This window comes from Sphaerodactylus townsendi, linkage group LG05, assembly GCF_021028975.2.
Source record: "Sphaerodactylus townsendi isolate TG3544 linkage group LG05, MPM_Stown_v2.3, whole genome shotgun sequence".
Lineage (NCBI taxonomy): Eukaryota > Metazoa > Chordata > Lepidosauria > Squamata > Sphaerodactylidae > Sphaerodactylus > Sphaerodactylus townsendi.
Window position 1 is genome coordinate 37,185,274 of NC_059429.1, and position 16,597 is coordinate 37,201,870.

Consider the following 16,597-nt stretch of genomic DNA (forward strand, 5'->3'; position numbering starts at 1 on the left):
ATTCTGGCCTGTCCCCACAATACTATTTAGGGGAAATAGATTCTCTTTTCATGAACACTTGAGCACTTTTCTCTTTAGAGTAGTGTAAGTGGATAAATTGTGGTATCACACACTTGTTGCTATGGTCTGTGATTGTGTGTGTGTGTAGCTCTTTTGGTACTGAAAAATGTACATGGGGTCGGGGATGTGTGTGAACCTCAGCCTACCATGCTGATGACATAATTAGGTTTGGACCCTCAGGTTATTTTTTAAATCACTTTAATACAACAGCAGAGTCCTTGTGGTGGATGCTGTCATGTCTAGTTTAGCTCTTAGATGTCTAAATATATCCAAGAGATACCCAGTTACAGATATTAGCAATATGCAACTGAGATATTGACTTCAGCATTTTGTAAAACTTGCAAATATTTAGGACCAAATATAATATGGTTCTTGTCTTTCACTTAGTGTCGATTCAAAATCCTGGAATATAAAACTGGAAACTTGGTCTGCCTTCTTTTATTTGACCAATAGAAAATATGTCATGGGCTTCAAAGCAAGTGAGATTGAGTAGCTTAGAGAAGAAGTTGGCATTATACTTATACTTTTTGGAGACCTAGGCTAGTTTTCTGCTGCTGCCCACAATCATAATCCTTGCACTCACTAACTCTGCAGTAGTCCCATTAACACTACTGTCTTGTCTGTTTGGATCAAGCTGCACATGGTTGGTTGGATTTCCAAGGAGTGTCCTCAAACACACCTCTGAAAATGTGATATAGTGATATTTTTGAAGTAAATAATGTGTCATTCCTTTCTGCACTGTTTCCCCTGATTAAAATGTCTGCAACAGCTTTTATCCTAGTACAGGAAAAGAACGGTGTAGTATGGGGAACCCCCAACTCAGTCCAGAAACTGCCCAGGGAAATTTTCAATGAAGCAAATATTGCAGGGCAAGAGGGTAGGGATGTGCCAAAAATAAAACACGTTTTTCAGCCCCAGGAAGACAGCAGCATATATTTCTCACTGCAGCTTGGGGGTGGGTTATATGTTCTGCAAGCCCAGTTAAAGACTTGAAAACTTACTTTGGTTTCAACCAATATTTTGTGTTAGTATATCAGTTGAGGACAGTGACAGGATTCTCATGTAGTGTTGCATTATGGTTTTTCCTAGTGCAACGTAAAAGTCAGGTGATAGACACATGTATTGTTTCATTTCTTATTGCTTATTCAATTCTTGATTCTTATTTCTTGTGCAAACTGGATCCATTTGGCAAGTCAATGTGGACGCTTTGTTATGGAAGGCTGTTTCTGCATGGTCCAAATATCCTGAGTTAAACAAGACAAATATCGGGGTTTGGCCAAGAAGTTTGTATGGTTCCTAGTCCTAAAGTGGGTTCATCCTGCAACATTTTCCTCATCCCAGGTTTTTCAAAAATTACCAAAATGGTGATCCTTTTCAAAAATCCCATGTTGAATTGCTTCCGTTCGAAAGCCATGGGAGCAAAACCGATTTATTTTTCCCACCTCACTGCCTGATCTCCCTGCCTTACATCAAGCTAACCCTGTTTCAGCGCACTCTCACAAGTGCCTCTCATTAGCCGAGCTGCAGCCAGCCCAATCCTGCAGCTCCTGGCTCTTGTTCACAATGGAACCCAGGGAGGGTAGGGTAGGGTTGGGGAAGCACCCATTCTGGCAGGATGATCTCATTCCATGACAGCCCCAAAGACTAGTCAAATGTTATTTGGTAAATGGTGTGTGTGTGAGTGTCTCATGCTGTGGTTTCCTGCACACCTTTAAATGTGGATGGGATATAGTGCTGTGCCTAGTATTGGTCAAAAGTTTTTACTTTGTATAGCACAACATGCTTGCAGGTGCTGACTGCACCTGCTCCTTTCCAAAGCTAGAGAAAAAGGGTGTGTGTGTCCTGCTTGGTTTTCCTGCGGTTGCTGTGGATCTGTCAATCAAAAGCATTGCCTTTGGGAGAGGAGAAAGAGCCAATCAGAATGCAGCACACCGGCATGTGTACTGCATCTACGTTGTAAAAAACAAAACAAAGAACAGGCTCGTGCGAAAGAAATTGGAGTATTTCCTCCTGATCTTCACTTGATTCCTTCACAGAAACGGGCAACCATTCAAAGGGAGAAACCGGGATAATATAGACCCAGATTGTAACATAACGATTGTAACCCGGTATGATTGTGTTGTGTGGACACGGCCAAAGTCTTCTTTGCAGTGTTTAACCTGTGTTAAACACCTGTGAGCAAACCTTCATTGTTAAGTAGTAGTCTGTAGTAATGTCTGTAGTAATGGGAATGCAGATATTAACAAGGTAGTCCTGTAAGTATGATTACCACTAAGAATGTGAAACAAAAAAAATCTTGGTTATACAATTATGATAATAAATCCAAAATTAACCCTACTGGCAAAATTAAGAATAGTCTGTAATATTTCAGGAATGTTGGATCTGACTCTTATGATACCTGGCTGCTTAGCTTTAGAGTTCAGGAAGGTCATATGATGGGGAAGAGTCTGAAGAGAAGACTTGGCAGGCATAAAACTGCAGAGATGTATGTATACCAACTAGCCAAGTTACCCACTGATCTTCCAACCAAACAAGGCTATCTATTTTTTCTAGAATGTTAAGTTTATGAGTCATACTGCTGCCTCACTAGTTTGGTGGAGGTTTATTATTCATTTGTATTTTTTTGAAAGGTATATGCCCCCTTTCCAAATTCTCAATTGGTATTAATGGCTTTTGTTTGCTTCTTATTCTGTTGTTTCTGAGGCTGCTTCAGTAGGCACAGAGCAAACATTGTGCTCACTTATGCAAGCATATAGTAGAGTTACCAGGTCCCCCTAGCCACTGAAGGGAATGGTGGGGCAGGGTTGCCAGATTCAAATGGGGGAACTCCTGGAGATTTGGGAATGAAGCCTGGGGAAGACAAGCACTTGCACTTCTGGGATGCTTTCAATACTGTGTGTGCATTGCAAGTGGAAATAATAATTTATTTATTATTTCATTTTTATACCGCCCTCCCCCGAAGGGCTCAGCAATGAACAATGTATATTTAGAGTTGCCAGCCCCCAGGTAGTGGCTAAAGCTGCTTTGAGATTACAGCTGATCTCCGAACCACATAGACCAGTTCACCTGGAGATAATGGCCACTTTAAAAGATGGACTGTATGGCATTATATCCCACTGAAGTCCCTCCCCTCCACAATGCCCACTCTCCTCAGGCTTCACCCTCAAAATCTTCTGGTATTTCCCAACTCAGAGCTGGCAACCCTATGTATATTAGATGTACAAGACTGAAGGCCAAACCAGCTGAGCCATGTAAGGAAATTGGTGAGGATCCGATAAGTCTTGATCCCTTTAATGTTTTCTTTAAAATGAAGTGACAAAGAGTTTACCAATTTCTTTACCCTGTTTTTTATATATAAAACCACTGTCCTATCTGCTGTTACCTTGGCAGGTAAATCAGGCAACCATTTTTAGTTAAATAAGTCAAGGGCCAAACTATACATTGTTGTGTTGACACAGATCTGCCCATTCATCTGACAAAAGTATGTGTGTAGCTTTAAATAAAAATGAGTGAGGAGAGCTAAATTCTATACCTTACTTCACTGTTTGCTTTCAGTGAGCCAGGCTCACAGAGCATTAAGAAGTGAGCCGGACATGGAGAAAAAAATGCTTCCACAGTAAACTACAGCAGGATAAAACACAGGAGAGGCAGCGTTTAGCCTGTCTGCATGCTCATTCTGTGTTCATCTAAAATGTCCCCTTTCCTACCTGATTGACTTAACTTTAAAATAACACGAAAAATATAAAGGTTTACAACGCTAAATAATAATAATTTGTGAGTAGAACCAAACAGCACTTGGTAGATAACTGACTACCGTATATACTCGTGTATAAGTCGACCCGCATAAAAGTCGAGGCACCTAATTTTACCACAAAAAACTGGGAAAACTTATTGACTCGCGTATAAGTCGAGGGTGGGAAATGCAGCAGCTGCTGGTAAATTTCAAAAATAAAAATAGATGCCAATAAAATTACATCAATTGAAGCATCAGTAGGTTAAATGCTTTTGAATATTTATTTCAAAGAAAAACAGTAAACTAGCCCTGTAAGTGGAAAAAAGGGTCAACAAGAACAATATGGTATCAACAATAACTTTAAAAGTACAAAAATCTTAGCTCAACCAGCAACCAAGCTAAAACACAAGAGTTAAAATCCTTCAAAACTGGATTCCTTATCATCATCTGTATGTCCAAATGTAACCCAACTTAGATTTTAAGAGGGATATTATCAGAAATGAAAAATCTACTATTAGCTTCCATTGTAAACAATGGGGGATGGGGCATCCCCTTTGGGGGTCCATAACTTTGGATCCCCTGACCCAAACTTCACCAAACCTGGCTTGTATCATAAAGAGACTCTCCTGATGAGACCAGCCAGGTTTGGTGAAGTTTGGTTTAGAGCAGGGGTAGGGAACCTGCGGCTCGAGAGCCGCATGCAGCTCTTCTGCCCTTGCACTGCGGCTCCACGAGCCGCTGGCCCCATCCTTGCCCGCCCTGCAGGCAGAAGGGTGGGCGCACCAACTGCCCGCAGCCGGCTGGGCCGCGCCGCTGGCTTCCCCTCTCGCCTGCCCCATTGGAGCAGGGCGGGCGCTTTCCCGGTGGCCGGCGAGGCCGAGCCACTGGCCCTATCCTTGCCCGCCCTGCAGGCAGCAGGGCGGACACATCCATGCGCTTCTTAGAATGAGCAGAGTAAAAGGTTAAAAAACCCAATATATAGTGTTATCTTTATTTTAAATGTCAAAAATTATTTGCGGCTCCAAGTGTTTTCTTTTCCCATGGAAAACGTGTCCAAATGGCTCTTTGAGTGTTAAAGGTTCCCTACCCCTGGTTTAGAGGGTCCAAAGTTATGGACCCTCAAAAGCGTAGCCCCATCTACTAATAGCTCCCATTGAAAACAATGGGGAATGGGTCACCTCCTTTGGGGGTCCATAACCTTGGACCCCCTGAACCAAACTTTACCAAACTTGGCTGGTATCATCAGGAGAGTCTTCTGAGGGTACCCTGAAATTTTGGTGCCACTAGCATAAAAACTGCGCCACCTGCTGGCCGGCAAAGTAAAAACACAAAATTTTTTTTAATGACCTACGTATAAGTCGAGGGAAGCTTTTTCAGCATTAAAAATGTGCTGAAAAATTCGACTTATACATGAGTATATACAGTATTCAGTTGTTAGTGGAGCACTTCGTAGAGTTATGTGATATAATTTGGCCATACTTGTAATTGTCACTGAAAGAAGCATGTACAGGCATATTGCCTTCATGCATGATTTTGGAAGCCATATAAGTTCTACTTCAAATCAAATTAACTTCTGCTTTGAGTATCTGAATATGTATAGGCTCAGCAATCTTATTCTCTGTGTTTTTCATTTAATTATGATTCACATATCTTACTAGCAAAGAGCACATCATGTTTCTTATGCAGCTCAGCAATTCTTGGATTACCATATTTTCAGATATGATCATCCAGAAAACGCATTCCAGGAGTTTAACTTGGCACCAGCATTTCACTTTTGGGAGTATCGATTAAAATGAGATAGAATGTCTATACAAAAAAAACCAGTGCTTTACAGCGCAATCATATTTGCATGTTTGCTCAGAAGTAGGCCCTTTTCATTCAGATGAACTTAATTCCAGGTAACTGCATAGGATTACTGCCTTGATTATATAAATAAGAAACATCTTCAAGTTCACAATAATCAAATCCAAGCAATGGCCAGTAATTGTGTTGGAACTACACATTAGAAGAAAACCACCAGGTTCCCAAATGCATGTTTTCCTAATCAGGCAAATGTAGGTCTGAGGAAAAATGTATAGAAGAACCAGTGGGATGGAGACACTGTACCTCCAGCTTTGATGAAGATTGGTTTAGGCCTAATTTTATGGGACCCCAAATAGAGGAAAAATGAAAGGCCATAGAATTGGACCCCCTGTCACAATCTTCTTTTTTGAATTTGCATTGTTTGCTGCATTGAAATGGTGCCTCTTTTTTTGTTCAGCTTATCCAAATGTCACATCCCTATTTGAGACTCATGGTAGAGAAAAGCAGGCTATAACAACCAACTCTTCTTCTTCTGAGTGAGCCATACAAAACAAAACAAAATCTTTACCCACTGGCAGAAGATAACAATAAATGGAGACAGATTACCCACACTGGGGAGAGAGTTCCAAGAATTTGGTGTCATGACCAAGAAAGCAATTTCTTGGATCGCTACCCATCTAGCCTTAGGTGGCAGAGGCAACCAAAGCAGTCCCTCTGAAGATGAGCAGAGTAGATGGACAGGTGCAAATTGGAAAAGGCAGTCCTTGTTGTACACGGGCCTCAGGCAATATAGGGCATTAAAAGTCAACACCGGCCCCTTGATGGGCCCAGAAATGAATCAGGAGCCCACATAGCAGGAACAAAACTGGAGTGATATGGTTCCTATGACCCAGTCCAATCAAGGTTCTGGCAACCTCATTCTGTACCATCTGTAGCTTCTGGATAGCAGAACAGGACAATCTTATGTAGATCACTTTGCAGTTATGTATTTCAGGTGTTACCAGGGTATGTACCATTCAGGAGGAGCCGCTGCTGGTTCATCAACCAAAGCTGGTGAAAGGCATCCCAGAACACTACTGCCACCTGCTTAATCTGCAGTAACCCCAAGCAATGAATCTGCAATCCCATGCAGAACAGGAGATATTCCAGTTTTTGGGTCAAAACTCCCCCAATCCCCCATGTAGCACCTCTGTATTATCATAATTGTATGACAAATGCGATAGCACCTTAGCGGAAGGTTGCCAGGTTAGTTTCATTGAAATTCCGTGGCTTAACATTGGTTCTGTTGGGCTTGTGTTTCTACATTGGTCTTGGGTTCTCCCTGGCTCCTGTGGTTTGAAATTGATTTAGTTTGTCCCTTCCCTTGCTTCATTTGGTTTCTCTTGAATTCTCTGGTTCGACATTGGATGCTTTGGGTTTGCTACACCTGCCCGTGGTTCTATTAGGATTATCTGCTTTGATGTTAGTTTTTTGTACTTGCTGGGCTTGTTGGTTGTAACTGCATTGAAAGGTTTTGGGTGCTTGCTGTTTTGTGTTTTCCTGTACTATGCCCTGGAGAAAGCATAACTTTTTCTTACATAAGAAACCATGAAACATCCTGGGAGAACTTTGTTCAGGGGACCAGAGAATTGGACCCTTTGATCCTATTTACTTAAAATTAGGGGGTCTTTAATGGACAGGCAGTGCTAGCTCTTCTTCAACTTTGTTGTTATTTGCTCAGAAACTGCCACTGTAGCCCCCACCCCCCTAAAATACTGTCCATAAGAAGTAGCAGATCTGGATAATTTCAGATTTCTGAAAAAAAACTGAACTTGAACCCCACATTAGTATTTGGAACTTTAATAACTCTGAATACTGAAACATGATTCCAAAAAATACCTAATTTTGTTTCCAGGTACACTTTCCAGTCCCCAAATTCAGTCCAGAAAATTACTTTGACTGGTGGTATCAAAAGTCATTAAGATGTCCAGGTGAGTTAGCAGGGCTTCACCTCCCCTTTTCCATTTCCTGGTAGAGATCATCCACTTGGGCGACTAGGGCCATTTAAGTCCCATAAGCATACCTGAAGCTAGATTGTAAGGGATCCAAACAATCCACTTCATTCAGGAGCCCCTGAAGTTGTTCAGCCACCACTCATTCAGTCACCTTGCTCAACAGTGGTACACTTGAGATTGGATGAAAGTTATTCAGCTCTTCTGGGTCTGTAGTAGGTTTCCTTAGCCGTGGACTCATCACTGCCTACTTCAAGGGATGGTACTTTACATCTGATAAAACTGGACAACTGCAATACAAAGTCTAGATCTGAGCAGAAATCAGTGCTAAGTCTGTGAAAACTCTTCTGTCATATCTAGGACAAATGGCTACAAGCCAGTGTCATCAAGTTCGGACTTGGTAGCTGCAGGAGCTATGCCAGGGTTGAAGACAGTGTCAGTGATTTATTCCTTAATGAGGTTCTGTGAGTTTCTGTTTATATGTTATTTTAATTTTTTTTAGCAGTATCAGGGCTGTATATCCTGTGACATGCTTAGGAGTATAGTCTGCTCCTGCTCTATGAACTGTTAGTGCACTACAGAGAACCTGGTTAAGGTTCTTGATTCTCTATAGCTATTCTTTTCCTACTCTCAACAAGCTAACAGAAAAACTCTGACAATTTGAATCATCAAGAAATACAAGACAATGGGGGCTTGAGCAAGGAAAAAACAAGTAGCAATTGAATACTTTTTGAAGTGTTTAATCAGCTGTGATCATACAAATTCACACTAAAATAGCTAATTCATTAGCAAAATAACCTGGCTGGCTTTTTCATTGTGTTCAGAAAGATGTTTCATGTCTGTCTCACAGGCAGACATGCTCATATTGATTGAAGAAAATGCAGGCATTTTTTAAATGTAAAATGAAGCTCATTACTCACTAAGAGCAACTTTGGACCTGTCTGTAACATAGTTATAGTTTTCAGTGTATTTTTTCTAGACATATTGTTTCCTGTATTTATAGAAGTGCACAAGTGAGGACTCATGAGAAAATAGCAGGGACATTTCCTCAGTGATCTTTGCTTTCTCCTCCAGCTTCTGACACCCCCGCCCCCCAGCCACCTTCCTCCACCCGCTTTTTTCCTTACATTTCTTTCCAACCCCCCTCTTTTCCCTTAAACCAGTCTCCACCTACTCCTTTCCCTCCTACTTCACCTTCTTTCCCTGATCTACTATTCCTATTACCAAATCTGGGGGTTTGTGTAAGGATAATCACCAACAGCCCCACTGCAAATTTGGTGCTTCTACCTTACCCCCTTGAGCTCTGCAAAGGTTGCCCCATAGATTGTGATGGGATTGTGCTCTTTAAATGATAAAGAGCTGCTGAACCCATCACAAATCAGGTGGTGAGGGGTTCAGCAGCCTTTAAAAAATGTAAAGAAGCTTTAAGATGCCCATTGACAGGAGCCAAAGAAACGTAAGGCTTTTTTGGTTCCATTCAAATGGTACCTTTTTTTGGTTCAGAATATTCAAATGCACACTCCTACCTGCAGCTGATCACCCTCCTCTGCAGCTCAAACATTGCTGGTAGTCAACACCCATTTTCTCCAGTTTCTGCCTTCCCCCTCTAAAAATTCCCATTGATTTGGCAGGGAATGGGGGCTGCTCAGTGCCAGGCTGGACATGGGATCCCTCACAATCACTAGGCGTTACCCAAGATGGTGGCTGATCTAATGACATGTCATCACATGAGCACATTTGTTCTTGAATTAGGGGACTTGTTTCCACTTTATAGATTTTTTTCCCTGCAAGCTTGGGGTTAAATCCCAGGTTATAGAAAAATCCCACTTCTCTGCCCAGCCTTGATCTGTCTGTTTTTCTGTCTGCACTTTTGGCCATGTTCAAAATTAGATATAATGACATGCAAACATAATAATGTAATATCATCTATACTAACAATTGAGTTCTGAAATCATTTTCAGCATGTAAGTTGGTACTTGACTCCTTTAAGGCTCATGCGTGGTCTCCAGTCTCATAACTGTGGGAATCAGCTCTGGGCCCACATATAAACCAGTTATTCTACTTCATGCGTTCATGCAGAGCTGACCTCCAAGTTGAGTAGATCCTCAGCCCCTCCATGATGCGGCTGGCCTATACTCAGGCCAGGGCTTTTACGGCCCTGGCCCCTGCCTGGTGGAACGCTCTTCCTCCAGCTGTCCGGGCCCTGCAAGGCCCTGGGGTAAAATGAGTCTCGCCAGGCCAGGGCCCTGTAAGCACCTGAGCTGTCTCCACCGGGCTTTGGAGAGAGCCAGTGCATGATGTAAAAGCCCCTGCTCTCCTTCTGTCCCCCCCCTGTCCCCCCTTCTTTTTTGGGGGTTTTAAGCTGTTGGATGCCACCTGTTTTTTGTAATGGAAGTGATAACTCCAGAGCTGCTGTGTTTTGAAACGCTTAAAATGTAACGGAATTTATTTGAATCCATTTGAATTTGTTTTTGTGTATCAGTGTGTGAAACGCACCTCTTCTGAGCTCTTCGGGAGAGTATGCGGTATATAAGCTCTAGTGTGTAAATAGGATGAATTGATGATTGATGATGGGATAGACATGATGATGATGATGATGACGACGATGATGATGATGATGATAATAATAATAATGTACACAGAAGTAATTATGAAAAACACCAGTAGAGTTACTTTTTTGTCTAGCTAGCATGAGGACATGTGTTGCTACAAATAATACCTTTAGGCCTGCATCTATATGTGTGATGGGGAGTAGTGCATCTGAGTATGATCATAACACATTTTCCTGGGAGTTAGCCCCACTGAGTAGGATTCTGAGTGGACCTGCTTAAGATTGCTCCCTAAGTCACCTTCTCCTGGTGTGCATGAATGCCCATTGGGCAAGGGGTGGGCATGGCCCAGGGCATCAATTCTTGGTGGGGTGGCATGGTTTCTAAAATGGCTGGGTTCCTGCTGGGGTATTTTAGTGGCTTTACATTTTTGGCCTGCAGGGCGATTTGAGTGGCTAGTGTGTGGCACTAGCAAATTCTTCAAAGCATCATCAGGGAGACTGGTCCTTATGCTACCCCCCCCAAAGTTTGGTGGAGGTTTGGTCTATAGGGAGTCCTAAACCTGTTGGACTCCTAAAGCGGGCACTTCCCATCCCCACAGCTCTGCTCCTAGAAATGGGGAGCTAATAGGAGATGTGGGCTACAGTTTTGAGGGTCCATAACTTTGGCCCCCGTGAACTTCCAAACTGCACCAAACTTTGGGGTATCATTAGGGCAGTCCTCCTGGGATGAGACCCCAAGGAAAGCTTTGAGAGACTGTGCCTCTAAATGTGCTGCCCCCACAGGCCTGCAAACAGTGTCCCATTGACACAAATGCAGAAAACCCCAATGCAGAAACCAAAAGATTCTTGGGCAAATTTCTAGGATATTCTGTAGGGGTGCATTTTGGATGTATCTGGCACCGTAATTTCAGGGTACTGCATCTTGAGGATGATGGGCACCCCCTCAAGCTTGGGTGCAGCTTGGACCAGGGCCAAAGTTATGGGACCTCCTCAAAACCTGTAGCCTCCCATCTCCTATTAGCTTGAATTCCTTCATTGGAAACAATGGGGGATGGGCACCCCCTTTGGGGAGTCCATGAATCCCTTTGGACTCCTTGAATCGTCCAAAACCTCACTCAAACATGAGGAGTAGCATAAGGACAGTCTCCTGATGATATATGCCTGAACTTCGGTGCTGATATGTCTAAAATGCCACTCTGCAGGCAATTGGGGCAAATGTCCTGGTGCAAAAAATTTTTTGGTCATGGTGGAGTGGCCGCCCATGGGGGGGGCATCCAACTCAGGTTTTGCCCAGGGCTACAGTTTGCCCAGGGCTGCCTCGTTACGCCCCTGCCCTAAGTCTGCAGTCCTTTGCACACTACCTGTGCTACTAAAGAATGTGAAACTTGCATCTTAGCAAATTTGTGTCGGATTGCACTGTGAATTTCCATGCAGATTTCATTATCATATATGAACAACCCAACTCTAATTTTAGATTAAATTGTTCAGTGTCTGTCTTTGTGTGATTCTGTTGACACTTGATTCTGTTGATTTGAAGTTGACACTTGGCTAAGAATTTGCAACAACAGACACTCTTCAAAAGCTATTGATTTTTTTAAAAAATTGTTTCACTTTCATCATTGTGTTAACACTTGATTTCACTCTGGGATAATTATAACATAGTTTGTTAAGCAGTTGGAGATTAATCTAGATGCCTCACAAATTAGTTATACTACTAGACTAACTTCAGTTACATCAATACCTCATTGACTACTGCACTATCATTGGACCATGGCAATAATTCACAATTGGACTGAATAGAGTGCTGAATAGAGTACTACAGGGCTTTGTGCTGTTCAGCCATTTTTATAAATGCCTATCAGATTTGCAGATGACACAAAGCTGGTTGAAATACCTAGCTCTGAAGAAGAGAGTCAGGATTCAACATGATCTTAACATGCTCAAATACTTAGAATACTTAGAAAAACAAATTTCATTTGGGAAAATCAAAGGCACAAGTATACTGTGGCGAGACCTAGCTTGGCAGCAGTACATGGAAAAAGTATTTCGCAATGCTAAGCAGAATTGTACCATTCCTGTTAATGTCATACTGTAGGAGCCTTATGTTGCAATCCTGTGGACATTTATCTTGGAGTAAGCCCCATTGTCGGTTTTATTGCTTGGGATTGGGTAATGGGAGAGTCATTCCTGACAGCAGTAATCATGAGGATCAGGGGAGGGGAGGTGCTACACCATGTGTGTGTGTTTTAATTCCCGATCAGATGGGTGCTTGAAATGCGAACATATTGGGAGAAGAGTTGGTGCAGAAAGTCATGCAGAGAGATGTGATGCTATTAAATCACCATCCTATCCAGGGAAATGTGGGTGGTGAGGCTCCTCTTCTGTCTTGTTGCTGTGCAATGCCTTGAAAAATAAGATATTTATAATATCTGATCTGTTGTATGAGGAACTGATGACCCTGGCTTGCTTGTGTGAAACTTGGCTGGATTAATCTGGTGTTACCAATTTGGCACAACTGGTACCAGCAGGATATAAGATGATGCAACAGCCTTCATCTGATGGGTGAATGGGAGTGGGCTGCTATTATTTTTTTCTGTGAATCTTTTTCCATCAGTAGATACCCAGTGAAGACAGAGGACACCTTTGATTGTATGTACTTTATACTGAGCACCAGGTACAGGTTAGGAACCTTGCTAGGTTGCTATCCACCTAGATTGTCCATGGCAGAGCTGATGGTAGTGATCTTGGATTTGGTACTGAATCCCCAAAAGATGATTCTCTTTGGGGACATTGACATGCTGAGGTTGCCTTGTTAATGTCAGACTCAGGACTTCACGACTGAGACATCCATGGGTCTATCTCAGGTCAGTAATCTGATTAGGGAGCTATAGGTTTGCTCCTTGTCATGGTCAGACCACTGTCTTCTGAAGGCACATTTGAGTTTCTCTGCAGGGGTAATGATGAATGGTCTGCTCTTGGAAATACATGGTTTCCAGGTGGCTCTGGAGGATTTTGGCACCCAAGAAACTGGAGGCCCCTGTTGTTCCATGGAATGATGGTGTATCTGAAACTATAAGGGGGTGGGGAGCGTGCTTCTTGCTGCCATATCTCAAGATAGGCTCCTGACTTGGTAGTTTCTGCCAGGGAGCTGGGAAATTATGATGAAGATTGGGTGATGACTAGAACACTATTAGCATTATGAATCAGACACAGCATGCCATAGATCTCGTTTTCAAGATGTGGGATGTTAATGATGGTAATAAAGAAGGCATTTTCTCCACCACCATTGTGTCAGTTGAATTTTCTCCAGCTCAGTTGTTTAAAGAGGCTTGTGACTTGGGAACACCTAAATCTAACCAAGTGATCTTAATCTGGACCCTAGTTTTGATGTTTTCGTAAGGATTTTAGCTGATAAAATTTATTCCAAATTGGAAGCCAAGGTGAGAATAGATCTATTACCTGAAGTGTGAAATTCATTTGTGTATCTATTTTTTAAATAAATTCAGATTGGTCTTGCCAATTGATGCTTACAGGGACCAGGCCCATGGAGGGGGTGGGAGGCAAAACTTGTACTCTTGGTCCATACCTGTTCTGGCATGTAAAATCATGCCTGGAAAAGATAGTGGAGTCATTAGTTAAAATAGTTAATGATTCACTGTCTGAGACAGCTCTCCCTTGACCCTGCTTGTCTAGGGTTGAGATACCCAATTGTAGTGGACTTTTTCTAGAGAAAGAGTATCTTTCTTTTTCTCTAGAAAAAGTAAAGTGCTGATAGAGAACCTCCAGGGGTTTCTTCAATGACACACACACCCTAAACCCATGTCAGTTTGGCTACAGAACTGGGTTTGGAACTGAGATTGCTTTAGTTGTTCGTTAGTCGTTCTATACTGCCTACCTAGTTCTGTTCCAGTGGCGTAGCTACTACGGGGAAGGGTGGGAAAAGGTGCCCCAGACAGATGCAGTTGAGGGTCATGTGGGGGGCAGAAAATTGTTTCTACTGGAGGAGCCAAATCAGCTGGGCAGAGTTTTGTTCTATCATTCAGGCACTTCACTGTATGCTGCTGAATGAGATTTTTCGAAGCTTTGGGTTGGGTATTAGCAACACACAGATAACACCCAACTTTATGGGCCAAATTACAAGGGATGGCAGGCAGGGATCCATCCTATGGCCCCAATGCCATTTCAAAAGCAGCTGTAGTTCTTAAAAATTGCCACGAGGCCCCATTCCTGATCAAGTGTATGGTAGCCCAAAGAGGTCGTTTCCCTTTATGCCTTTTCCAGTGTAGAAACAGCCATAGGGAGCTGATTCTACACCTGAAAAGGTCCATGGGGTAACCATGGGGTACTGTCACCTATTATTCCCAGTTTGGATTGGGGCTACATGGCATTTTTGAAAGGACTACAAATGCTTTTGAAATAATGTTAGCGGCCACAGGATGGACAAATGCCAATATCACATGCATTTTGCCCCTGGATTTCATTATCCAAGCTTCCATCTTGGGTCTGAACCAGTGCTTTGAGGCTGTGGTCAGATAGCTAAGGCAGAACAAGTTGAAACTGAATCCAAATGACAGATGTAATTCTTGGTGGAGAGACTAATATTTATAGGGATTGGATCCGCTTGTCATGGGTGGAGTGGAGTTGGTTTTTGCAGAATGGATTAAGAGCCTGGGAGTACTCGTGGACTTATCCTGTTGGAAAAGTGGGCAGTTCTAGTGGCCAAGAATACCTTCTATCAGGTTTGCCTACTCTCTTTTTTCTTAAACTCAGCTGATCTCTCCATGCTTATCAATTCTTTTGTAACATGACAGCTGGATTGTTGCAATGTGCTCCATATTGAGCTGTCCTTCAAGACAACTCAGAAACTATAGCTGGTTCAAAATGTTGGTTGGTTAATGTTAATCCAGAGTATATTGAAAAGCAATAATGACCCAGATACCAGTGAGTTTTATATAAACTTCCCAGCTAAAAGGAATGGTAAATGTGGAAGAAAACAATAAATTCTATTTTACCCTGACTACATTGTTACATCAGCCCAAGCACATGGTCAAAGTTGGCTTCCTACTACAGAACAAAGAAACTGAGGTGCTTTTATAACCTTAGACATACATGTGCTCAGGCATGTAGCCAGTGGCTACTAAACTGGCCAATGCCTAAGCAGTAGGTCAGCTCATTAGAATGGGACCTCAGCGTCTTGATTACATACAAACAGACGGTTAACACTGTCATTACTGGTTGTGACATACACTTGTAATGCCCAACCAGGGGCTAGCTGACCTTACAACAGCTACTTTGGCTGCCAATGTCTTTTTTTAGTCCTGTCCAAGGATTATTTTGATTTGTACTCTGGTGCCATTGTTCAGAATTAAAATATATGGTCTCTGTGTGTATTTGAGAAGCTGAGTTTGCTATCTTGACTCTGCTTGCTACTTTGATTTCATTCATTCTTTTCCATTAGAATGTTTGACAGAATGCACTTTCAGGTGGGTAGTTATGTTTGTAGTAATAGAACTAAATCCAAATTAAAATTCAGTAGCACTTTGGAGATCAGGTGAGCATTGATTCATAGACGCTTATACCCGGTAAAATTCTGGTTAAGGTGTTGTTGGATTCTAATTTTGTTCTGAAGGATGCAATAGTGACTAGCGGATTATTAAAATGCTAGTGGATTATTTAAATCCTTTTGTCAAATTTTTACATTAAGAGAACCATTTTACCCCATGTATTGCTGTGGATTTTAGAGGATGTTTGAAGGTGTTTGATTAGTTCATGCAGGTCAGGTATCTTGGAACGCACTGTTTTCAATGAACTGAGCATCTTCCCTAAAGTGTACCAGTCTCCTTTCTGTCACTGCACCCTGTAAAGACTAGACTGGTAATGGTGGGGAAATTGTCTTGCAGAAATGCTGGTCTGCTGTTGCTTACTGTCTCATTGAGAAACCCTTGACAGTCATCCAAGGAATTCCAGGGTTTTCTTGAACACTGTTTGAAACCCACAGCACTAGAAATATAGTTTATTTTTCATTTCTGAAATTCTGTTTCCAGATGGAAGGAACTCTATAAAATCTACGATGATTAAGGAGGACCTGGAACATTCGTCTTTAGAGCCTCTGCTAGTTTATATTAGACTTAACCACAAACTCGGCATCTTTTCAGTCTGGCCTTCAGACTGGCTGCATGTGAAGCTATGCTGGATTGTTCCAGGTTTTCTGCCACTGACAGAGAATAATGAGTTTTATGAGGTGCAAGAATGGGAAAAAAATGAAGCAGTGCACTTTTCATTGTAGTCCAGGTTTTACCAAAGGGAGGAAAATTACCCATGCTCTTTTCAGCTATTGAATTGCTCCCTCCCCATAGCTTTATTTTACCAAGTTAACTGTTAATATTCCATTACTGTGTGCTCCTTTTTTATTATGAAAGCACTTAATCAGACCCTTATGAGTGTGAATATAGTCTCTAG

The 16,597-nt window shown here is 42.2% G+C and overlaps 1 protein-coding gene across 1 annotated transcript in view; it reads left to right on the top strand.

Moving 5' to 3' along the window:
• COL11A1 (collagen type XI alpha 1 chain) overlaps positions 1–16,597 on the top strand; it is a 309,931-nt gene that overhangs the window by 13,160 nt on the left and 280,174 nt on the right. The window contains exon 2 of the mRNA XM_048496576.1: positions 3,303–3,313. Coding sequence (XP_048352533.1) covers positions 3,303–3,313 — 11 coding nt within the window. The remainder of the gene's footprint in view (positions 1–3,302; positions 3,314–16,597) is intronic.